Here is a 26,041-nt window from a genome sequence, read left to right as displayed (position 1 = left end):
AAAATAAAGATTTTTTTCTTGCCCCTTGAGGAAATTATCCTGTGTGTGGTTTGTTTTTTTTGTCATAAGAGATGAATGTGGTTGAGTTATGCAGCTTAGTGCCAGAAAGTTCTCATAAATCTTTTTGTTGATATTGCCTAAGACCTTTTCCTCAACAAAATATGAACTGTAGGTAAATGGAACGACGCCCGAGGCTCTACCGTCAGACCTGCAGGTCTGCACAAAGCTTTCACTCTGGCTTGCTGTGTGAGCTTGTACTCAGCTGAAGGGGTTTGATGTAAACTACCGCCAATATAAAAAACATCTCCCATTAGCTTCCTTCATTATCAGCTTGGAGTCAATGTCATTTGTGTATTATTTACTTCATGACTCTTCATGGTTACAACAACAGCTGGGTAAGGTACAAAATGTGCTGTCTAAGTGAGGATAACTGTAGGTAAACAACTCAAACAATGTGAAAACTGCATACCAACAATAACTGTCTTGAGTTTTGGAATAAAAAAAAAACTGATCACCCTAACAGCTTTAATGTTTTCTCCAACTCTGATCCTTTTGCACATTTTAGGATCCCAAATACAAGCAACATTGGGCTACATTGCCACTGCAGTCATGTTAGCAGGTGCTTTTTGGAAAATACATTAAACTGTCTGGATACAAAGACACAGATGGGGGGCAGGGGTATTATCAACACATAGACCAAGATTTACAACTTTATCATGGTGGGATCCATGTTCATCATTTAATTAATTTCCTCTTAACTCCAACGGCAAAAGACTTGAATCAAATTCAAGCAACACAGAGTTTTTTGTCTGGATCTTTTCTTTGTGATGTTAAGGATTCTTAGAAGTTTCAAACCTGTTGCACCAGGATAACTAACTATTTCTAACCATGGCTGCGGTCAAATCAGCAACTGACGACAGAACACACGACTATATGTGTTTGCGACCTAATCGAGGCAATGTCATGATAAAGAAGTCTCTCCTTAATAAACAGCTGCTTACCCTAGAACCTAAGAACAGTCAGCTTTTTAAGAACCTGTTTTGTCAGTGTTCTGAGTGACATTTTTGTCTTCAGTCATAAACTAAAACTGCTGTGACTGAAAGTTCCCAGAGTATCAATAGAAATCGCTCTCCTGATGCTCTAGGGGACAGATGCCTGGGGAGATTTAGCACATGCTGCAACACAGTTTTCGCAAAGTTTTTGCATCTTAATGTGCACAGCAAACCGTCAGCATTTGATAAAGAGAGCCTTAAATGAAGCAGTTGTTCATGTAATATGAAATTGAGCTGTAAACCTCTAATTATACGGTATCACTTGACAGATATACTGGATGTTCCTTCAGGGGGGGGGCTTGTGAGGCCCTGGGAGGGGGGGCTCTCAAAGACGGGGTTTGAACAGGTGTGCATCAGGTTGTTTTTTTGATCTGTTTTGAGCCACACCCAATACAGGGGAAAAAGGTGAGATCATTCTCCCTCTGAATTCTGTCCGAAGACAATTAAAGATGAATAAATCAGACTGTATTACCTGGAATCTTTCTTTTTACAATAAGTTTAACCGTAAAACAATTTGCCCTTACAAGGACAAAACTTAGCTGGTTTCAAATTTCTGAACTTCATCAAAAATGAAACAAAACGTAAGAGTTTTGGTCCAACTGAAGGGGACATTGCTTCTCCTGATCCATGTCCCCTAAATCATGCATTAATGATCTTTGGGTGATCATTAGTGATTTGAAATGTACTTTGGAAAAACAGATTGGCTCAGTATTAAAATAATCAGTTTTTTTAAACTTTGTCTTTTACCCGAAATGAAAGCAAAATGATCTCGCCCATAGACAGCTGGAGATAGGCACCAGCACCCCTCGCCACCCCACTTGGGATTAAGCTTGTAAGAAAATGGATGGATGAAAGCAAAATGAAGTGTTGAGTCATTAACTTTAAACTACGTATAAACTTGAATGGTGTCACATTATTAATTTATGCAGTTTTATGATGATTGATTTATGTTTTGCAGCTATAACTGCTCTAACCCCTTAGGGGAAGATTGTATTCTTTCTAGTTTTGTGGCACGAATAGCCTTTTTTTGAAGGTAGACAGACAGCCATGATATTAACTTTAAACATGGCTGGAACAAAATGCTTGCTCTCCTCCAAAAACTGCTGAATCACTCTCTCTCCAAAACACTCTACACGACCATAGGGGTATGTGATCATTTTCCCCACCATGCTTGAGGACAAAAGAAACTGATTGTTCTTTCTCTTTGCCCATGGAATTCCAGAGAGAGACCATGTTGGGGAAGAACTTCTGAATAAAAAAATACTTTCAAAAATACAGAAACTCAAAGTATCACTTTAATGCTGTAAATAATTAAATTGTATTAGCACATGTTTCCACGCCAGGATTTGAATGCAAGACTGCCACATCAAGGACTAATACCTCTACACATGGGCGCACGCTACCCTTCCCCAACGCCGGAAACATGGCTGTTTACTGGTGGGTTTCACCATTCTACTAGAAGCCCATCTGTGAGGTCACACTCTGATGATGGATGAGAAAGCTTGGCTTGCAGTCTTCAGTCATATCCATCCAAATGTGAGCTATATTCAGAGTGTACTGACAGACACAGGATGAAATTGAGTCATAAAAAGGAAGCTTCTTTTTAGAGCAATACATCAACACACAACAAAACTAACAATCTGGAGGTTAAGTTAGACGAGTACTGGAAATATAATGCATGGTTTTACTTTACAATAATCTGCAGCTGAATGCTAAATGTATTTTCTTAAACTCTAGTAATTGAAGGTCTTGTCTAAGAATCTTCAACAATTGGTCAACTTTTAGACAACAGCTATAGATCGGCTTTTGTCTAAAATCAGACAAAAGCTGTTAATGCACAAGGTTCACAACCATTGCTGTTATTGTCCTCCAGACTAGTCACATGGGAGTGGTAATGAAGTTCTCCCAGGAATTAGCCACAGTTGTCATTCTGGCCAAGCTTTCAATCTCAATGATAAGGTGAGGCTATTGTGGCAACAAGTTAGGCAAGCCTCACTGTGGCTCTGTACCAGAGTGTCTCACCTTTGTAGAGGATTTGTGTCTTTACACATCCTAATATCAGCTGCTTTTTAGGGGCTGCTCTTCCTGTTAAAATGGAGTTTGCCTCTCCACTGTCTCTGCATGCATGCTTGATGTGAGCGATTGATGTAGAGTGAAAGACATATGCAAACACATGTTGTTTATGTGGATATTGTTGCCACGTGCTCATTCAGGAGGAGCAAAGCGTACAAAGTCGGTGGCTTGATGCAATCAGCTGGTTTTCCTTAGATAAAATACATTTAACCAATCAGACTGTTTGATCTGTAGAATTGTCCATTTAAAGTGCTTTGAGATGACCTGTGTTGTAAAGTGGCTCTCTATAAACTAAATTGAAGTAAACTTAATCTGAATCCTCCAATCAGTTAAACTATGTTTTGTTGATACCAAAGTTTCTTTGTACAATCTTAACAGGTGTTATTACAGTTGGAATAGATAAATGGGAGGTTTTCCTAAAGGCTTTTAGACCATCTTTTAGAAAACTACTTAAAACTTAAAATTACCTCATATCTAAATTAAATGTTAAATGTGCATTGGAAGGGATAGGTCACATCTTTAAGGACATAGCTGTGAATTACTGCCATTTTTATGCACAAGACCCACATGCTAACAATGTTTGCACAATTTTTTTTAATTATACAGCCCTATAGGAACCCTAAGTTACAATTCCACTTCAAATAAAAATGACTGACTAAAAAGACATTTGATTTTCTTCAGTTTTCTGATGTAATTGAAACTAAATTTTTGAAACCAGATCTCTGAAATCTATGAAAGCTTCCATGTTGCTCTGCATTATCATCCAGCCTGCTTCTCAGCATTACACACACACACACCTACACGCCCACACGGCCTGTCTGTTTGAGTGTACCAGCTGTTGCACCTCTGAAATATGCTGATAAGAATGTTACCAGACCAGAGGAGTCAAAACAGCAGCTTCCAAGCTCTATAAACGCAACCCAGCAACTAGAATCCCCTTCAGGGGGAATGTGGCCACTGAAACCAAGAGTCTGTGTATGTCAGGGGGTATTTCATTCATTTATCCATTTTTGTCTGTCTGTCCTTCCTAGTGTAGTTGGCTTCCACGCCTAAATCCTTCCAGTAAACACCCATATTTCTCCAAACAATTAAGTTATTATGATTTCAGCTTTCCCCTGAATATAGCCGCTCTCTGCCTGTATGCAGCAGCAGCGCAGGCTACAGGTGGCTGTTGGGCAGCGGGGACGCGCTCCGATCTGACACAGAAAAAAAAAAGAGAAAAGAAAATCACCCTACAGGATTCCCTCAGCGCCCTGGCATTACAACCCAGACCCTCTCAAAGTGGAAGGCAGGAGTTTTCTCTCCCGATCCCCCCGGTTTGCCTCACGCCTCCCACTCCACTTCCTATATTGTCACGTTCTGTTTGAACACGAGGATCTGTTCGGAGCAGAATGACAGGAGAGTTGAAGGACGGCGAGACGGAGGAGGTACAGTATGACTTCAATCCTCTTTTATTCTCCTGTAGATGTTTGCTGCTGACTTTTATCTTTGGTCATTTGGAAGAAGAGCTTCTGATCATTTGCATCTAAGAGACATTTTCATCTGAACTCCGAGCGCTCTCAGCTGTGCCACATTTACCTGCGCGCCTATCTGCTTTCGCAGAATAATAATAAGCTCCTCTGCGCATACATTAAAACACCGATGCGACTTTTCTACTGGCTGTCACGCTCATCCAGAGACGTAATGTATTTTTACGCAAATAACTCGGAATGGATTTAAAGTTCCCCAGAAATCATCCCCACTGAGGAATTCAATCACCCTGTTTTAGAGTAATCAAAAAAAAAAAAAAGTAAAGGTAAAACGATTCGACTTATTTTTTTATGTCGGATAATGGAATTTAGCCTAACAGGTTGACCATAGAGAAGTAAAGAAGAGTTTTACGCACAGCTTTTAAACAAAACGACGGCGGAAATGAACATATTTTATTATATTTACATGACAAAATCCTCAGAATAAATTAATTTACGCAGGTATTTTCTCAGAATATAATAAAAAGAAGGCTACATACAGCACAAATACGCGCTTTTACGCATTTTCAGAAGAACGTCTCCATGCATAGCCTCCGTTTAAGCCCATATGGAGGGCTAAATGTGCCCCAATTTAAAAAAAAATAGACACTTCATAAATAATCATGTATCAAATTCTTTCAATAAAATCATATATGATTATCCTACAATAAATAATCAAAAAAAATTTTTTTATTTCTATTGCTGCTAATTGTACTTAAGCAAATTACAATAATTGAAGTTGAAGTTAAAAGCCTTTATTGTCATTGTACACAATACAATGAGATTTGGAGAGCAGTTCTGTAAAATTCTGGTTAACCCTTTGATATATTTTAGGTAGCACTGGAAAATAGTTCTTTTTGTAAGTAAAGCACACCAGTCAATTGCATTTACTTTCACTTCTTCCCTTACAGTACATCTCTGAGGCACCATACTGTTTTTTTTTCTGTGCCTCCTGATGCCAACATTCTTGACACACCCTTGAAATACCCAAATGACTTATCTTGAATAGAATCTCTTTTTAAATGGCTCTTGATAATTAAAATTGGAAATGATTAGTTTTATAAACAATAAATAATCAGAAGTGTAATCAATAAGAAAAAAAAATCACAAGAGCATTTATTTAGATAGCAACGCCTCTGGCTATATTGGGTAGAAGTTGGCATGATTAAAAATCATCTATATGAAATTGGTTAACCAAATTAACCAATCAGATGTCAGTTATGGAGCACAGTAGCTCAGGAAATACAAAATTAAATTTAAAAAATATGTTCAAATGGTGTTGAACTGTGTTGACAAATTTATATTTTAAATGAATTTATATGTTAAATGTTTATTTTCACATTTATTTCTTTATGGATTGAGGAATTTACTTTTAAATGCATAGTGTAGGTATACTTTTTATAAAGCCTTTATGTATTTTCTATGTTGTTGTATTTGATGGCACCTTTGGACCTCCATTCAGGTTAGGATATAATGTTATTGGTATGTGGGTGGTGAGGACCCCTTGCGGCTGAACGCAGGGGTGTGGTGCTTCCCTCGCTGCTCATTCTAAACCCATCCCTGTTTGTGGGGCAGGCTGGTAACTCAGCTCCAGTCTCACTGGCTTCTCAGTGCGCTGCGCACCGTTCCCGCACCTCACCACGCTCCTCTCTCTCTCTCTCCTTTTTTTTTAATCCCTACCTCTACTGTGATCCTCTCAGGAGTTTCTACATTCGTTCATCCGAAAACAAGGGAACATTTACAAGCCAAACAACAAAGACATGGAGAACGAGAGTCTGAACGAGAAGGCGATGGAGGACGTCCACACCAAAGAGATCGACCTGGTCAACAGGGACCCAAAGCGCATCAACGACGACGTTGTCAAGGTGAGTCACTGTGATTCTGCTCAGCTTTATCTTTAAAGTTAAAGGTGTAACTATTATATGTAATGTCGCTGCAAATTTCATTTCACGGGAGACCTGTTGCAGAGATATCCCAGGTGTTTTGTTGGAGCCAGTTCCTGTCATTTTAATTTATTTCCTCTGAACCAATGTGGTGCGCCCCAGGAGCTCAGAGCCGCCTTTCCAGCAGGGCTTTTCCCCTATTAGGAAGCAGCTTTCCCATTGCAGTAAAACTCATTAAGGTGATGTGGTGCCGTGCCGACCTCAGAGCGGCTGCTTTCAGGCTCAGACAATCACCGTCTCCGCTCTAAGAGAGGAAATATTACGAATTTCCTGTTGTTGGAACACGCGTTTCCCACAGCAGCTGCTGCGCGCGCCTTTCTGTTGGGAAAATCAAGTTCTTTCCATAAGAGGAGCAGCCTGGAAGCAGCCGCGCAAACACAAGGAGTTTATTTGGTTTAAAGAGGAGCGGCAGTGCTGGGAGCCACCTGACGCGCCTGTGGGAGCGCCCCCCGCCCCTCAAGCAGGCGCCCGTTTCTCCAGCTGGGTCAGGTTTTTACATCAGAGTGGGGTCAGGCAGCTCTCCACGTGGAGCAGCAGAGGTCAGCTCTGAAATGCCTGAACGGGGAAACACCCAAGTAGCTGGTTGGTGTGGGGGGGATCCCTCACCACACCCATCCATCCTGTCTTTCCTCCCTCTTAGGGAGCCTCCGAAAAGATTTGTAACTTGTAGGCTGTTTAAAATCTTCAGGTGGAAAATCATTTTAGGGGTTTCATTTAGTTAAAAATGGATTTTATTAAAATGAACTTTATCCAGTCAAACTATGAATACTTTTCCAGAATACTTTTCAGTCAAAAAAACAAAACAAAAACAAATTTAATCTTCAAATTACAATAATCTGTAAAAACAAGAAACATAACTGGGTTAGCAAACTTTAAAATAAAGTGAAGCCTCTTCCTGCTCCAAGACTAAATTCCTTAAGCTGGACATTGCTACTTAAAAAAAAAAAAACTTATGAAGTGCTACCATATTAGGAGTGTATTTGAAAACATTGGTATTGATTCAAAATACAGGTCAATGATATTAAATATAAAAAAATATTTATAGGCAAACACGTTTCATTTACTTTATATAACTCCTAAACCTCCAGCCACTAGGTGGCACTGCACCACCCTATATTATTATTATCTATGTCAGCTAAATTATTATCAAAATTGCAATATATTGTCTTTGTTAATATATCTGATTAAGATGTATCATGATACTATCGTATCGCCAAATTCTTGCCAATTCGCAACTCTAATAGATGTTATGAATATGCACCAATAAGCTAAGCAGTTGTTGTTTTTCCGTTGCAAACATAAGATATAACAATGTTATACACGTTTCTATAAAGTGTATTTATTTCTCAAAGTTCTCTCGTATGATGAGACTTTTATCCCAACTTAGGTCTAATAGTTTGCTTTAAAAAAAAAAAAGATTCTGTACTGGAGCAGCTCCCATCTACTTTTCTTTATAAAATGGTCAAGCTTCTGTTTTATATCAACCTCTCCAGGGTGGTTAGTTTCTCATGAGACCTGTGAAGAAACCCATCTTGGATTAAAAAGCTGGAGGGTAAAAGCTCCCACATCTGGCGAATTGAAAAGCGATAAGCTTGTGAGCTGCAAGAAAATGTTTTCAATCGATCCAGATTCAGATTAGATGTTCAAAGGGCTTCGTTGTGTGGCTTCATCACGTGTGAAATGCTCTTTTTACACAAGCTGTCATAAATTTATGATTGTAGGCAACATCACTCCCATGTGACTCACAGCTTCACACGAAATGAGCTTGTTTAAAAGTCCTGTTTGTCTTTATAAGAGCGAACAGTAGCGTTTTGTACACTGTTACATATAAAAAGAAAGAATCACTTTGCAAGAGTCGGTTCCTGGAGAAGCTTTTTCTCCTCTTCTGTCTTCCCTTCCCTTCTTCCAGTGCTCTGTCCTCCCCCCACCACCACCACAGCCTCCCCTCCATTGTGACAGTGAGTCAGACTCTCCCTCCAGTCTGGAAATAGAAAGCAGCTTGATTCCACCCCCTTGTCTAAGCAACTCACTTGGTGAAATTTATGGAAAGTCTACAGAAAATATTTCAAATTTCATTGCTTGACTTATTTACAGATATGTAAACACAGAGTTAAGGCATTTTCTAAGTGCTGTCCCAAGTTATTTCCTTTTTTATGGTAGCTCTAGGGTAGAGTAACGTCGTGGTTAGGCTCTGCTGAGTGGAAGGGTATGTTGGAAGTGCAGCAGGAAAATGAATGAGCAGGGAATCCCTTCCATCATACCACACACACAGATGATCTCAGAGCACTGGAGCACTCAGACATACACGGGCAGCGCTCTCATGTCTTAAAATTACACATTGTTCTCTGTGTGGGCACAGCAGCAGCTTGCCTCAATCACCTGGCCACATCAAACAGCTTGGCCTCATATGCACTTTAAGCATTTTTCCCCCTTTCTTTTGCTCTGGAGAAGCTGTGGGTCTTTTTATAGCAAGCAGGAGGGGCTTAAGATCTGCAGAGTGGAACACATCCACTGGAGAAAACTTTTTAAGATGGAGCTGTGAGAGGCCAGATATTCAGCAAGAGGCTGGAAGTCCACAAGGTTGCACTAAAACGAGTGAGAGGGGTCATTTGCGCCAACGTGTAAAAACTCTCTGTCTTCTGTTCTAAAGGCATCTTGGGTTAAAAAAAAAAAAAAATGAAAGGATCAAAAAGTTTTTCACCAAGGCTTTGGGGATGCTTTTAGGTGTCCCAGAGTCCGGGTTTTGGAGCGGATACTGGTGTGAACCCAATCCAGGTCCAATAAAATGACCCTTAGAACTATATCCTTGCACATTAGAGATACCAGTCATTTCATGGTTTATGTCAGTCCTGGAGAGGTTCACTTTCAGTGTTAATGTCCATTCATCAGGCCTACAAAAAAAAAAAGGAAAAGAGGATGTGACATAAGAGCAGTTTAATGGAGTTGATGTAGAAAAGTCAGAGGAAAAACAAGTAGGAGCTCCAATCTTAATAAGAACTACGCAATACTCGCTCTGTGTCCTCTTTAGGTCTGACATAAAAATTCTGGCAAATGGAGGGCAGAATATTTGGGTCTGACTCCATCAAACGGCACGCTCAACTTAACAAGCATTGTACATGTATGACTCCATTCATTGATTTTGTTATATCTTTATATCCCTAATTCACGACACATGTCATCTCAGGAGACTTTACAGAGACAATTCAATGAAAGGCACAATTGTTAAGTTTCCTTGCTAAGGAAAGCCAGCTGATTGCAGAATTCCCTCCACTCGGATGAGTATGTAAGCCACAGTAGACAGTCGTTTGCATTGTTTTGCATTGTCCTTGCAGCACTCTCTCACACCAAGCATGCATGTAGCAACAGTGGAGAGTAAAAACTTCCCTTTTACTGGAAGAAAGCAGTGTGGCCTTAGAAGACGGAGCAGGGAAAAAAAGAGAACTGATGTATTTATACTTTCTATGTTAGAAAATGTAACACTAAACCAAGTTCTTAGGTGGCTCTGTCTCTGAGCTTAACAGAAGCTTAACAGAAGAACTCTGGGTTGGTTTTCATGTTAAGAGAATGACATAGACATACACTTAGCTGCAGTAGAAGCTCTGCCAACAGCTATGTCTAGGGACAGACTGGGATAAACATTGAAGAACAAGGCCAACTGTATCCTATCATGAAGTTGTTGAGTAGCTAGGCCAGTACCCCTCCTCCCAGGAAGTTGCCACAGCTAAACAAATCATCTGGCCATATTTAGTTACGTTGAGGATTAAGACACATAGAGTAATCAGAACTTTAAAAGTTGAAATGACAGCAACAATAAAGCAAAATTAAGGAATAGAAGTAGAATGATGCAGAATAAGAGAAAATTACCCCCTGTGTCCTCCAGCAGTCTAAGCCTATAGCAGCTTAACTATAGAGATAGCACTGGATAACCTGAGCCTCTAACTATAAGTTTTATCAAAAGGGAAAGTTTTAGGTCTAGCCTTAAAAGCAGACAGGGTGTCTGCCTCATTGATTAAAACTGGTTCCACAGGAGAGGGGCCTGATAACTAAAAGATCTGCCTGCAGTCTACCTTTAGAAATACTATGAAGCAGTAGTAAACCTGCAGATTTAGCAAAGTGTTGTATAAGAATCATAAAGAACTAGAAAAGCACTCTGAGAGCTGGCCTATATTTTTACTTAGAGTTAAAACTCACACATTTTCTGTATCATTACAAAATTTTAATGCATTGTTCTTTGACATTAGGTGCCCCTTTGGTAAACATGTCCTTCAAATCCTTTCATAAGTTCAAAAGTAAGGCACAGTGTGTGTCTGCAGCCTCTGGTGTCTCTTCTGCTCATTTTCTTCATTCACCCTTCACTCTGCTGTCTTCTTTGATCAGCAGATTACGACTTTGAGTGAGGCATGACTCCAATTTCTTGTGATTTCATATTTTTGGTCTTCAGTATAATTCTTCTTACGCTACATTCAGACCGAATGTGATAGAAGCAGCAAAAAAGCGGCTGCTGCTTAATTTTTGATGCTTGTAAACATTAAGGTCCAATGCACCGCAAAAACATCTTTGATGCTCCTGAAGCGTATCCAGGAAAGTGTGTACAGATGCATCTGTTGCTTATGCTGCTCCTGTTTTCCATGGCAGAGCGTGGTTTTGCTATATTTTCTGTAAAGTCGGTAAAATGTAGTTTTAATACGTTTTTAAGTGAGAAAGCTCACCTCAAAACATCATCTGTGCAGTCAGTTCATCTAGATTATGATCCTGCTTTGCAATATTATCATGCTGTGGGACCAGTGATGTCATTTGAAATTCCCAGCAGCAGCTGCCTCTGGCCCGGTCACCTCTAGGGGGTTTTCCACTATTGTTTGTGGAGGCTGTAAGGAGATGTTAGAGGTTTTTATATACGTAATCCAAACTGCACACAACAGAATAATAAAAGCGAACATATTTTGGTGGAAGGTTTCGACATTTTAAGTTAATTTAGGCTTTAATAAACTGTTTCAGTGGAGTGATCATGTCACTCACCATCAGCATAGCATGCATCAGCAGCGCTGCGTCCATCTCCCTGTCAGCCTCAGAGCAGCTTCTCTGATTGATTGATGTGGTGCGTCAAGCAGCAGAAGTGAAATTTTTCCAACTCCAGCAGCTGTAGCTTGTTAAGCACGTGCCTCAGAAGCTCGAGAGGCTCTGCTGCAGCTGCTCAGATGCGTCGCTCCTGCTGCTCAAAATGCACTGCAGGACCTTTTGATGCGCCTTGATGCACGTCAACCATTGACTTTGCATGTAAACAAGCTGCTTTGCTGATTCTATTGCGTGCAGTGTGAACATAGCATTATACTCCCTTAGTATAATACCTTTTGAGTCCAGTGTTGAATCTGTCAGTAGTTACTGGATCTAGATCATGACCAAAATTTTATGAGCTGTCCCTTGAGACAGTTATCTGGTAAAATGTAATTAAAATCTATTCATGACTTTTCAATTTATCCTGCTAACAATGAAACATGACCAAAAACTTTACCTCCTTGTCGGGGTAACAGTCCGATCTCTGATATAAGAAAAAGCTTGGATATATAGAGCTTTATACATTTGAGAAAGAATTGAATTGTACAATTCAATTATTACAGTAGAATGAAATGATAAAGACATAACAGACTTTCTTGCACAGAATGAACAGAAAGGTTATATTCCAGGAAAGTATGAATAAAACCAGAAACAATCAGCTTATAGTTCATCTCTAAAGCCAGTAATTCGAATCAGAGCCATTAGTCAAATAAATATTTATTTCTTCCTTACTACTGAGACCCTTTACCAGACAAAGGGTCTGTTAATGCATTATAGTGTGACCATCGCCTCCGGGGACACACTTTGTCCACTCAAGCATAGTTGGCAGCCCAAAGATAGGCTCTGGTATTAGCACTTGTCTGTATTTACTCAATAATAAAGTTGCCCTGCCAACAGGTCACATGCTGACCATCAGACTCTATTGTTTCATACCAAACGATTCCCACTGGAAGGCAGTGTCCCACTCCTTTCAAAATCCTAATGGGGATTCTCTTTAATCCTTTATCTAAAAATATTCCCTATTTATTTGTGGCACTGCACGGTTGGTCCTACTATAGAGTTTTTTTTTAAGTAACCTGTCGGTAAAATGTCTTCGCCTCCAAATTTAATGAAGCAATACCTCCTGTAGATGTGCTTCTTTTCTGTGATTCTTTGAGCAAAGCATAGCTGAACACCTCTACTGGATAAGACTGAACTCTCTCCACCCCCCTGCCTTGCCTCTGTTTGCAGCCGTCTGCAGAGAGACTCCCCTTTAGTCTCAAAGCTGTGGAAACTGGCGCAGAGCTGGTCCACTTTAAGATTTATAGCAGTGGAAAAATAAAGTGGTTGAAAGCTGGTTTTCTGACTGCTTTCTGAGCTCGGCTAGAGGGTACTAGTGAAGGACGTTTTCTGTTCCTACAGAATGAATGGCTTCAAAAGGTCGGTTTGTCAAAGAAAGACACCTTTCTTATTCTGGAGATATGAATAATGATCAAGAAAAAATATATGTTTATGATCTGGTTTTTATTGCAGCTGTTTGTTGCCTCTCTCCAGCTGTCAATTGATGAGAGGCAGCTCACTTTCTAGAAATGTCATCAGTCCATTACGTAGTCAAAAGATGACAAAGTACTCGTACCAACAGGCATGTTCTGAACATGTATGTTCATAAAGCAGTGTCAGCAGAAAACCCACAAATGTGCAGGGAGAACATGCAAACTCCACACAGAAAGGCTTTAGCTGGAATACCCAGAACCTTTTTGAGGCAAGGCAAAGGCTTATAACTATGTTAACGCAACAACCACTCTAGTAATTACTTAGTATTATGATATGCATTTCTTTTATTTATAGTTACAGCTATTTCATATCTTATTAGCCTTTTACTATCTAGACAGCAAGGAGCACCATGGATCAGTGGCAGGACAATCAGTGCAACTGTGATGAGAAAGAAAAGGCATTTATAAAATATCTTTACAACTTAGGATAAACTTAACTGCTCTATGTGTATACAATTTAACAATGTGTAATGTTGTGATTCAATTAGACTGATCCTTTTCCATTTTAGGTCAGTTAGGATGACCAAAATCAAACCCTAACATAAATTTATTATATTTCTATAATATCAAAAAATTTAAGAATAAGGTTATTTGTTATTTCTGAAAATTGATGGAAGACTGTGTGTTTTGACATAATACAGAAAATCTCTGAAGAAATCTGGGCCAAAGCATATGCTTGATCCTATATCATCAGCACTGATAGTCTTGCCTTGACCAAGTGCGCTGTTGTGCTTGATAATACACAGAATCCCACCACACTGTGTTTGGATTGTTAAAAAAGAGATACTCTTTGGTCCCTTTTTTTCCTAGCACTGTTCTTGGATAAAATTGGAAGTTAGATAAAAACCAGCCCCCACGTTGCAACAGGAAGCGTCAGTTTTGGTATGACACAGGTGTAACCTTTAAAACTAGGAAATTTTATAACAAGAAAATCATGCAGCAGTAAAATGTGGTCTTAGTAGTTGATATTAGGCTATTTTATTTATAAGCAATTTAAAGCAACACAGCTAACCTAATTGACATACAAAATAAATGTTAAATGACATGAATTAATTACTCAAGCATTACAACATAAATACAAGAAGACGCATAAAATGTGTAGTTGCCCATTGGTGGTGGATGTGTGGGCGGCCGGGTCGGTAATGTCTGACAATAAAAGAAAAAGAAGAAATTCATGAGTGGGGAAACTTTTTTTTTGTGGGACTCTATGTTTACTGCATTACAGTCACCTAAAATACAGCAGTCACTAAGGACTTACCTTTGAGGGAAAATGTCTCACTTTTCTGTTGTATAAGAAAATCTAAAGTATAACCATAAAGTAGGTTTCCAGTCCTTAACGTATGAGGTCCTGCCCCTTTTAGATGTCTATGATTTTACACACCTGGATTAAATGGATTAATTACCACCTCTGTTTGCAGTCAAGCTTTCCAGAGTCCTGCTAAAGAACCGAGTATTTTACTCAGGTATGTTAAAGAACAGACACATCTAAAAGGTGCAGAACACTACAAAGAAGGGATCCTGCCCCTAAAGGTGTCTTAGTTTACCAGATGTTCACTCCCATATTGAAGACATTCAGTGATGCTAGGTAAAACAGTTTTCAGCTCAAATGAAATATTAAAAAGAGAATTAACATGTTTTAAGTGCAGTTCACTTTAGCAGTGTGTTGATTGTTTTGTGGCAGTGAAAAGGCACTGAAAAAATCTGTCAAAAATAGGCAGACCCTAAGTTTGCAATTAAATATTGTGCATCCAATCATCAATATGCACAAGCCTCTTAAAGCAGTTGTGTCTGTCTCCAAAAAAAAAATGGAGCTGCTAAGTTTGCAAAACCCAATACTAGTTTCCATGGCAAAAGTTTTGCATAAACTATTTGTATATTGTCCTGTGTACTTACTACAGGGCTGTAGCTTAAATGCTAGCTATAACTCTACATTGACAGAGAACAGTGCTTCTGATTTTAAGCCGGTCATCTGCTCCTTACAAATACCAGTAAAACCAAATTAGTTACCATGACTACATAAGCTATATTTTGCAATTTTTGCTCTCATCGGGTCAGCTTGAAAAGGTCCGCTTATTCCAAGACATTTCTTTTTTTTTTTATTATCAACAGATCTAGAAAGTAATCCCATCTCTAAACAGGTGAATTAGTAAGAAATGAAGAACTTCACTTTTCTGTTTTACTGTAAGCATGACAGAGGGGATTATCCTCATGATTTATTGATATTATAGCCATTAGTTCTCACTGGTTCAGTCGTTCTGTTTGAAAAAACCCAGTCTCCATGGAACTGAAAAATAAACATTTATTCAGATGCTCACAACCCATTGAAAGAAGGAGAAAATGAAGAGAGACAGAGAGGGAGAGAGAATACGCATGGTGATGGTGTGTTTTTCTTTTCTTAAACAGTACAAGTCAGGTAACTGACAGCAGCAGGGAGCATCCTGCTAAAAGCCTAAGGGAGTCAGAAAAAGTATGTTCCTCTACTTTTTGATTATAGCAGGTAAGAAGCAGAGATATATGAACAAAGCTATGGTTGGAATGTCTAATTTTTTCTACTGTTTGTCCAATGAATCAATGTCCTGGGGTCTTTGGGAAATAATCTCAAGCTGATTTGGTGAAAACAAAGCAGATGCCAGCGGTAGTGTGTCTGTCTGTGTGCAGACATTAGTATTTTGGGTTGGGCGCATTTTGAATTGCGTACCAGCTACAGCACGGAGAGATATAAATCTTGCAAGGAATCCCACCCTGCAATTCAGCAGAACTGACACTTTAACAAGGACTGAAGCAGCTGATTTATGTTTGAATAATGAGTTCAGACTATCAAGCTTGTCTGGTGGTTTCATTTGCACCATATCAGTGCTCTTGTGAAACCTATTTCTCAATGGCGGAGACTGATGCGTTATATTAATTAGCAAAGTTCAATTTTTATATAGCCACAGCTTCAGTTGTTTTAAGTGTACATACATGCAGTGAATACTTATTATTAAAGCAGTATATTCTTCCATAATAAGCATCAGATTATATCTCTTACTTTTTTGGTTCCATCCAAAAAGTTGTTTTTTTAAGTTATAGCCTGTGGTTATGGCTTGTATGGTGTATTAAATATGGGATGTGCACATTTTCAGTGGTCCCACAAATCTGTGTTTTACTAACAGCTGAAGTATTTTTGAAGTGTCACAAAAAAGAGTGGAACACTCATAGTTAAACTTAGTTTTTACCAAAGGAGACTACAAAATCCAAAACTGCTGGCACATGTAGGAATGATGTATTGATAAATAAGTTACACATAGTATTGTTCACATGGTAAGGCAAGGCAAGGCCATTTTATTTGTATAGCACAAATCAGTACATGGACAAGTGCTTTACTCGAATTAGATAGTCAAATATAAGTAGAATGAAAGCAAAAACATTTGTAAAACAAATAAAACAATTGGACCTCAAAAATGCAAAATAAAAGCAAGTTAAAAAATTATAAAAGCAGGTAGCAAAGAAAGTAAAACAGTTGGATCCAACTAAATAAATAGTTGGATAAATAGTAAATAGTGGGATATTTAAAGAATTTATTTTAAAATTATGGCGGAAGTATTTGGTCATCCACAAACAAGCCAGATATCTTGCCTTCACAAACCTGTAACCTATCTTTAAGAGGCTTTTCTGTCCTCCACTTATTAGCTGTATTAATGGTATCTGTTTGAACTCGTTATCTGTATAAAAGACACCTGTCCACAGCTTCAAACAGTCAGACTCTTAACTCAGCCATTACCAAACCAAAGAGCTATAGAAGGACTGGAGGAACAAAAATATTGAAAGAAAATGGAAGGCATATAAGACCATTCATAATCTCCCTCGATCTGGAGCCCCACACAAGATCTTATTCTGTGGAGTGAAAAAGATCACGAAAAAAATTAGCCAGAATACCACAACTACAAAGAGGGACCTGATGAATGACCTCCAGAGAGCTGCCTGAGAATTGGCCTAAAACATTCACACGGTGGATGAAAGGCAATTCCACATAACTGAATATGCTGGTTGTCGGTTTCATTACATGGCGGACCTGAATTTGACGGTGAATCCTGGTGCTTTTATTGCTTTTAAAAGCTGCCCACATCTCTGGGTCCTTCAGATTATCCAGAGATTCTCCCAACTTGGAGTCAACTAGCTACAGTTGATTCATGGCTGCTTTCTGTGGAGCTTAATGTAAGGTGTTACAGCGTTCTGAACTTCAAACTGGAGCAATCTCCAAAATGGGGCCCCAACAAAGAGAATGCACCACAATTGGGACAAGGCACCTGGCCATGTCCTCTTCTGGATCTATGAAACCAGCGGGACATTGAAGGGGGACAGCTTTATATCCAATAAGTCCACAGGGCTAGCAGCTAACCAGCAAGGTCTGGAGGCTAACAGCAGGATAAGAAAGAATAAAATGGAGCATTAAAGAGGTCCACCAGGTAGGGAGCACTATAGAAGGGTGAGACTTTTTCGGCTGGCCGGCTAGCACTGGAGGCCAAAAGTGGGATATAGAAGGGAAACCTTGGTACATTGGAAAGGTCCAACAGGTAGGGAGCATTAAAGCAGGGAAAGACTGTTTTGGTTGTCAGCACTGAAGCAAAGTGAGGACAAAATATAATGGCTGTTTTAAAAGCCCCCTGCAAACCTCTTAAAAGCATTCCCTACTTTATCTTTCGTCAACATTACGTTTTCTCTCTTCTATTTCGATTTTTAAGCATGTTCTGCACACCAACATCTAATAATCCCTGTTTGCTTTTAGCGATGCATAAAAGATCAGATCTTTTCTATTTCCCTTTATTTACTTTGAAGGTGTGGCAGCTCTCTCGCTTCTCTGTATTTGCAAAACAGGGGCCTTTCGCACAACTGTTGGAATGCACTTTAGCATTTGTAGGGCACCGTCCCATCGGAGATTTAAGTTAAACCTGTTAAATTTATCAAGTACCATGGACACAATGCAACAGTTGTGGTGCCTCCATATTAGCAGCTTCATACTGCCACAATAAGGCTTCTGTCTGTCATTGGAACAGTTTTACATGGCAGGCTAGACCCAAGGACAGCAGCTAATTAAATTCATGCATTTTCATGTGTTTCAAAATCCCTTTTAAGGGTTTTGGTGTAGCCACCAAACAGGTTAAGATTACGGTGCTTGTTTGAATTGTTGACTTTTTTGACTTCAGTAAAATCTAACTGTAGAAATGTTTTCAGAACCCTTCTTATGTCAGGAGTATTGATAAATTAATCAGGTGTGCGTGTTAACCCCCTCTTTCTTCTCTCCTTTTCTTCAGGTGGACTTTGAAGACATCATCGCAGAGCCTGCTGGAACCTATAGCTTTGATGGCGTGTGGAAAGCTAGCTTCACCACTTTTACCGTCACTAAGTATTGGTGCTATCGGCTGCTGACGGCACTGGTCGGCATCCCCCTGGCACTCATCTGGGGAATCTTCTTCGCCATTCTTTCCTTTGTGCATATCTGGGCTGTGGTGCCCTGCGTGAAGAGCTACCTTATCGAGACCCACTGCATCAGCCGCGTCTACTCCATCTTTGTGCACACCTTCTGCGACCCATTGTTCGAAGCAATGGGCAAGTGCTTCAGCAACATCCGCCTCCGCACAACAAAGGAGGTGTAGCATCTAGAGACGGGAGTAAAGAGAAGGATTATTGGAAATTACAGGAGAGAGGAAAGGTGAAATGGAGAGAAAAGTTAGGGAATAGAAAAAATAGACCTCTGGAAAATAAAAAAAATGGGGTTGACAGATGTTTGAAGTGCAAGGTCACATGGCACTCGACCCTACCTTTCTGTCTTCTCTGTTTTTTTCTCTCCAATGCGGCTTAACCAACGAGGTGGGCACAGAATATTCAAAGGGTCATTCTTGTTGGTTTTTCTTGCTGTTTTATTTTTTATTGTTCTTTTTAAGCCTCACTGTTACTTTTGTCGAGCAAGCGGTCCACCATTTTACAAATCTTCTCATTGGTTAGGTAAAGTCCTTGTATGGCTAATTTGTGTGAGAGGAAGGAGGCCAGGGTCTACTGCTGTCATCTCTCCACCATGTTCATGTTTGCTGTTTTGGAACTGTAGGCCAGCGAGCGGTGGTCAGTTGCCATGGGGTCATGTGGGTCAAACCAGAGATAAAGAGCTGGCGCTGCCACATTCTGTCTGACTCAGCAAACATGTACCAGGCGCTCACTCTGAGCAGCACAACAACAACCTCCTGGTGCTTTTTCATTACATCCCCCACCCCAGCCATACCTCTGTAGCCCTCCTCCTTCTACCCGGCAGTCTAACACACTGAAACCGCCCGCCTTGCTTGTGCGCACCTGTGTTTCCTTGCCGTCCGCCACGCCCACCACACTGCCTCAACGTGTTGAAAGCCATCTAATGTTAGCACTCCTTCTCGATCCACCTAACTCCACTACCCCCTTTCTGCACCATAGATTCCTTACCAGTACCTTCATAGCCACACATATGTTTGTAATGGAAAATTTTGAATTGTGCTTGCTTTTTGTTTTTGGAGAGACTTAAAACTTAAAGGTTCATAGTCATGTTACATGCCTGTACAAAATAGACAGAAATCCAATTTATTATAATAAAATAAGGTTAAGTACTTCAAGCTTCTGTCCTGGTGGTGTTTTGATTGTCCTTTTTGAGCCTAAATAGCACCCCAGCACTGGTTGTGATGAGCAGACATAAACAGACGTGACGCCATCTACTGGCAATTAACGCCTAGCTATCAGAAACACAGATGGCAGCCATTGACGCACCTACTAAGTAACCCCCGACTGTTTTGACCGTGCTGAAATTCCTTGCAGAAAACTGACAGCTCGGAGGGTAGGGCTCAACAGCGTCACTAAGACCAATTAGTACTATTAGCGAGGACATGGACTCAGGTGTCTATTAATTTCAGAGCAACATCAGAATGCTTCCTGAGCTTTAGTTCCAGCTTTAGTGAACTCCAACGGTCATACTGTTTTCCCATCATGACTTTCTTTTATTCCTCTTGGAATAAACTCTTGATCTTGGACTTTTATTCGCAACTATGGTGGGAGCTCCACACTCGCTTGCCTCCTTCACTCGCTTGCTTGTTGACCAATTGTACGCATGTGCAGTGATGTAATTGCAATTATATGATGTTGTTACAGTAAATATACACAGAAAAGTTATATTTACTCACAAATTGAGCAAAAAAAAAGTATCACAAGACAAAGACAACTCATGCTGTGCCATCAGGATGCCTTAAGTTGTCATAACAATACTGTATTCAACCTGATTGAGTCACTGGCATATACATTTAAAAATGTCTAGTAAAGCTACTATGTACCTTTAAATTGTTCACAAAATGGTAACTACAGAGTGTTTTCAAATATGAAGACCTTTTGGAGTTTTTTTATGCAAATATTCGAATATGCTACATGTGCCTTATGTGTAGTTAGTTATGTGCAAAAAGCAACAACAATGGCCTTATATTCCAGTGCACTAATCTCAGTGAAGGTATTGAAATGTCATTCCTTGTCTTTTTTTTCTGCAATCCAAGACTATACTATATTGAAATTGTGTGAAACCTTGCGTGCTACTTTCACATAAATGCATTGGAATTAAGACAATGTGAGGCACAATATATGCTACTTTTGGATGCATTCCTATCTGTTACATGGACTCCTTGGTGCACCCTACCCTTGATTTGTCCGCTGCTCTGTCTCTGGTCTGTGGATGTGATTCAAAAAAAGTGGTGAATCCAAGGACTGGACAGGGTAAAACGGGCTGGTATTTGGTCTGAGTCCTGTTTTACCGACATGCCTAACCTAGCTTTAAGTGTCTTTCACATTAAGTTTACCTGCTGTTTTTTTACATGATTTGATATAGTATTTCAGCACCTGTTGAAAATTAGCTTTTTAATTCTGAGAGGGATTTTTTTTTTTTTGTAAGAAATAATTTTCCTTTCTTGCTTCTTTTTATGTACATTATCACACTTGGCACAAATAAAATGTAATATAATCTATTGTGCAATTGTTTGTCATTATTTGCTTTTTTAATCATTCAAATAGACCAAGCAAGAAACAGTTTCTGCTTCTTTAAGAAAGTGAAGCAGTAACAGTGGCGGTTTTGTTCTCTTTTGCTTGTGATATTGAGTCATAGCAAATCTAATTATGTAATGATTCATGCAGGATAGTTGGTGACTGTTTTTTCCCTGTTCCGTACAGTATGTAGACAGTTGGAGTGGCTTTGAGCAAATTTGGAGCCTCTGGAAAAAAATGCTACAACTCTCTAGAAGCTGCAGTATTTGCATCCGAGTCCATTTCAGTAAGTTAAAAATCCTACAGTACAAAAAGTTTTTTTTTTTTTTTTTTTTTTTTTTGACCATGTGACGTTACCATGGATACAAGAGTAACAAATAAACATGTTGAGCAATGCTTGCAGGACTGGGAGGCAGTAAGCCATACTCAGGTTGATTTAACATAAGACTAATCACATGATTATTCGGCCTGTGGCAAACCAGCATCTGACGATACACTTTGCTTCCTGACATGAACATGTTAGGAATGAAGACATCACCTTAAAGGTTGTTCATCATTTTCAAAAAGAGCTTCGCTGTTTAATCTTTCAGGTTGATGTTTTAACCTTAAAATACAAAGTAGCTTTATCTTTTTCAAAAGTTTGAATTATGGCATCAAGACAATTATTCCTATTGCCAAGACAGGACACTGTTAAAAAAAAAAAAAGTTTGAATTATTTCAGTTTATTTACAGTGCCAATTCACAAAATATTTCATATCAAGGCACTTTACAGAATCAATTCACTCCAATCATTCAGATTCACAAGTTTTCTCTTTAAGGAAAAACCATCTGATTGCATCCAGTCATTGAGCTGCTAAAGATTCCTAGTCGTCAAGGTCATAGTCAGTTAAAAAAAAGTTAAAAACATAGATCTTTATATCACTATATGGGACAAACCAAACAACCGCTCCACAGACGTATGGCCCAGCACAGAAGACCAAACTCCTCGGGACAAGACTAGGCGGTACATCTACACCTTATGGACAAAGGACATTCTTTTGAGGTCCAGAATGTTCAAATTTTGGACAAAGAAGATAGGTGGTTTGAGAGGGGCGTGAAGGAAGCCATCTATGCAAAGAAAGAAAAACCAACCTTAAACAGATTATGTGGACTCAAGATTTCAGCCTTCAAAAACCTACAATGCAGCAATTGAGTGGATTCCTTCCCGCTATCATCAACCCACACCCCCATAGAGGGGACCAAAACACCTTGCCTCTTTCAGCCAGGCCAACGATTCCCTCTAACGTCCCTCTTTCATAAATATAGACAGGTATCGGGTATTACAGGCAAACAAACAACTCAAACCCCCATTCCTATGGGGGGACCTGTTTGTCCGATTCAATTTGCATGTTTTCTAAGCCAAAATAGGGCTTTGTTTTTGGTCCACTTTATAAAGCCTCAAACTCAATAAAATTTTTCACACGTTGAATTGAAAAAGATTCCTGGATGGGAAGCGAAACGTCTTTAAACTTGGAAACAAAGTCCAGTCGATTATTATTTTTTTTTAACTTTTTTTTGGAATCCAGTGATTGACTTTGCAGGATTTGCTACTCCTGGATGAGAACATGGCATCAGTAGATATTTGCTTACATTTTTGTTGTTCACTTCTGCAACCCAAACAACGACCATGTATGTAGCAGTAGTGATGAGGAAAAACTGCTTTTTTATTAAGAAGGAAACACCAGCATTCTCAGACCTACAAAAGACCTGATCCAAAAACACTTTCTACGTTAGAAAACTACAAACAGTTACACATGTTAATTTCAAAAAGAATGAATGAGAGTACAAACGGTTAGTCACAGTAAAAGCTGAGGCCATCTATGTCGAGGAGAGAAACAGGACTAAACATAAAAAAGGTCCAACTCTATCATCAAAACTCAAAGGTGATATTTCTTTCCAGGACGGTGTCACAGCCAAACAGGACCAGACCAGAAGAAGCAACAATGGCGAGAACAAGCAGAGGGAGTTTAACTAACAAAATATGCAAAACTGGAGAACAGAGATAGAATGATGAAAAGGGATCCTTATGTTCTCCAGCAGTCTAAGCCTATAGCAGCACACAGTAATTATAGATATAGCGCGCCTGATCAATCTAACTTTAAGCTTTACCAATAAGGAAAGTTATAACATGCAACAATCCCAGAGTCCAAATTAATAAGGCAAGAACAAAACTTCATAGAGTACCAGAAAAAGGTCAAAATAAATATGGATCTAAATTAACTAATGCAGGAAGAGCACGCAATCAACAAAAGTGGACTTGATGAAAAAGCAAATCCCAATATTATCATTTGTCTATAATTATTTTCATTCATTACTTTGCAAACAAATGTTATCTGCAAATGTGATTGTGGTCTCATTTGGTGAAGAAAGCAAATGCTTTTTAGGATCAATGACAACTGGATACAAGCAGTTGAAATAAGCTATGATAATTTAAGATAACCTCCCTGTGCTTGAGCATGTTCTCTCAGGGTGCTCCGGCTTTCTCCCACAGTCAAAGAACATGACTGTATTTGGCTTCTCTAAATTCTCCTTAGGTATGAGTGTTGGTGGGCATGGTTGTTCTTCTTGTTTGTCTCTGTGTTGCCCTGTGATGCACTAGCGACCTGTTCAGGGTGTACCCTGCCTCTTGCCTTATAGACAGCTGGAGATATATGATAACCTTCAATAAGGAAGTTGTCAGAAAGCAAAGCGTCTAAATAAAAAGTATAACTGTAGAAAAACAAAGACACTGATATCTTTCAATCTTGAGAGGATTACAAAGGTAATCCTAAGACTTTGGGGCTCCAGAAAACAAAATGAGTGTTACTGTATTCACAACTGGGAAAAACAAGAAAGGAAGTTAAAACAGTATAGCATTGAATTAACAAGGATGTCACGAAAGATCTGAAGCACAGTAAACCTCTATAACTTAGTTTATATTCATGTCTCAGGTCTCAAAATGAGAATAGATAAAAATGGTTTCTATGAGTGAGCCCATAGCTTCATTAAGATCTGCTTCATATTTATAAAAAAAATATGTTAGTAGCAGTGGTTAAACTACTTAATAAATGGGAGTAAATTTATAATAAAGTAGAGTCTTGTAATTCAAATCATGATATCAACATTTTTATTTTAATAGCTGCCTATGATCCTTAAAAGGCTTTATAATGCTAAAGCAGCCCCATATAAATGAGTTTGACACCTATGTCATATTGCATTTACTCTAAAACCAATACAGATAGTTAAGCACGGTGTTGGCAGTGGGTGGAATGTTTACTCAATATGTGGACGACATGTAATAAATTAATTTACGTCAAGGAACCATCAACAAAACCTTAAGCCTGATCAAACATAGGTTATGCACAACACAATGATTTTACACCACAGTAACAAGGCCACCTCTGATTAATCCAATAATTGAAGTAGGCAATTAGAGGAGTTTTAGAGTATTGCTTTGAATACAATTTAGAAAATAAACAATGACTGTAAAAGTTTCAGTAATGCAGTGTTAGACAACCTCCTCCACGGTTATTTTGAAAACTGCATACAGGTTTTAGATATAGTCTGTGGCGCTTTAACTTCTGTTTTGACAATGCAACACCTCCCTCTAGTGGATAACTTTGACAAGCACATTATGAACAAATATTAAATGAACACTGAACAATACCTTATCATTATAAGGAAGATTTTTGAAACCCCTCAAACATACAAACATATTAAAAACTGTATGATGTAGTTTCTGAGCAACTTGAATTTTAGAATCAGAAAATATGAATATAAAGATAAAAAATTCAACCATGAATGGATTTTTTCAGAGGAGTTCAGCAAAAGGTGAAGGCCTTAAAATTCTTATTCAACAAAGAAACACAAACACTAAGGTATAAGACTTGCTAGAAGGAGCAAATTATGAATTTAGGATGAGGTTGTAAAAAACTAAGAAGAAAAACAGATATAACATAAGACAAATTACAGATCAAGAAGCTGGCTTAGATGCAGAGCAATTAAAAAGGACACAAAAGCAGCCAGAATGTACAGTGAGGATATAAAGAGTCTGTCACAAGCCAAAAATAGGGGAAAAGTCCACAGAAGGATCAAGAGAAACAAGAAAAAAAATGTAACAGTAAAAACCCCTGATTAGATCTCAAACGTTTCCATACTGGACTGCTACATAGTATAATGATCTCTTTTGTGATGTGACTCACAGCCCATTATAAATTGTTTCGTATTATTTTCCCTCAACTATTGTGATGTTAAAACATCAACTGAAAAACATACAGGATGTTTTCATTTCAGCTAAACTTTTGGCAAAATTTATTCGGGTTTGGATGACATGAGCCACAAGGAGAACATCATAGAGGACATGGCATCCATTCATAAGCAATTTGTACTGTTTTTAAAACTGATTTATGAAACTGAGGCAAATGTGGACACCCAAAAAAAAAAACTGGAATACCATGCTGTAAAACCATGGAACCACTGGGTTTGAAAATTAGCTCACAGTTCTATATGGCTTCTGTACTATAGTACAGAAGTTGGAGCTGATGCTCTTGTAAAAAGAAGGTTTTGGCTTTGGACTGATGTTTTAAGTTTCGTCTGTCTATCTGATGGTTCTTACCTGTTGCTTTAACACCCTCTCACAGTCCAAACATATTCCTATTCGCTTATGGGAATGTTTAATTCTGAATTGTCTAGAAGAATAAATTTATAAACCTGATCTCCCACTTTTCAATAAATAGTGGAGAAGCAGAAGGCTTACAGCGAAAGACAGATGTTATCTCCATCTGCGATCAGTATCCCTCAGTCAGTATCAGAGGTGTTTGTCTACAAAAAACTAAGACAGGCTGACC

At 38.9% G+C, this 26,041-nt stretch overlaps 1 protein-coding gene across 1 annotated transcript; it reads left to right on the top strand.

The window, feature by feature from the left end:
- Nucleotides 1-4,372: 4,372 nt before the first annotated feature.
- Nucleotides 4,373-21,158, top strand: cav1 (caveolin 1). The gene is made up of 3 exons (XM_015372239.1): nucleotides 4,373-4,552; nucleotides 6,334-6,498; nucleotides 18,452-21,158. Exons 1-3 carry the CDS (start codon nucleotides 4,517-4,519, stop codon nucleotides 18,791-18,793), a joined length of 543 nt encoding a protein of 180 aa, XP_015227725.1. The 5' UTR covers nucleotides 4,373-4,516; the 3' UTR covers nucleotides 18,794-21,158.
- The last annotated feature ends 4,883 nt before the right edge of the window (nucleotides 21,159-26,041 follow it).

The sequence above is a fragment of the Cyprinodon variegatus genome, unplaced genomic scaffold (assembly GCF_000732505.1).
Source record: "Cyprinodon variegatus isolate N-32 unplaced genomic scaffold, C_variegatus-1.0 Scaffold70, whole genome shotgun sequence".
In the NCBI taxonomy this organism is placed as follows: domain Eukaryota; kingdom Metazoa; phylum Chordata; class Actinopteri; order Cyprinodontiformes; family Cyprinodontidae; genus Cyprinodon; species Cyprinodon variegatus.
This window is presented reverse-complemented; position numbering and strand designations above follow the sequence as displayed.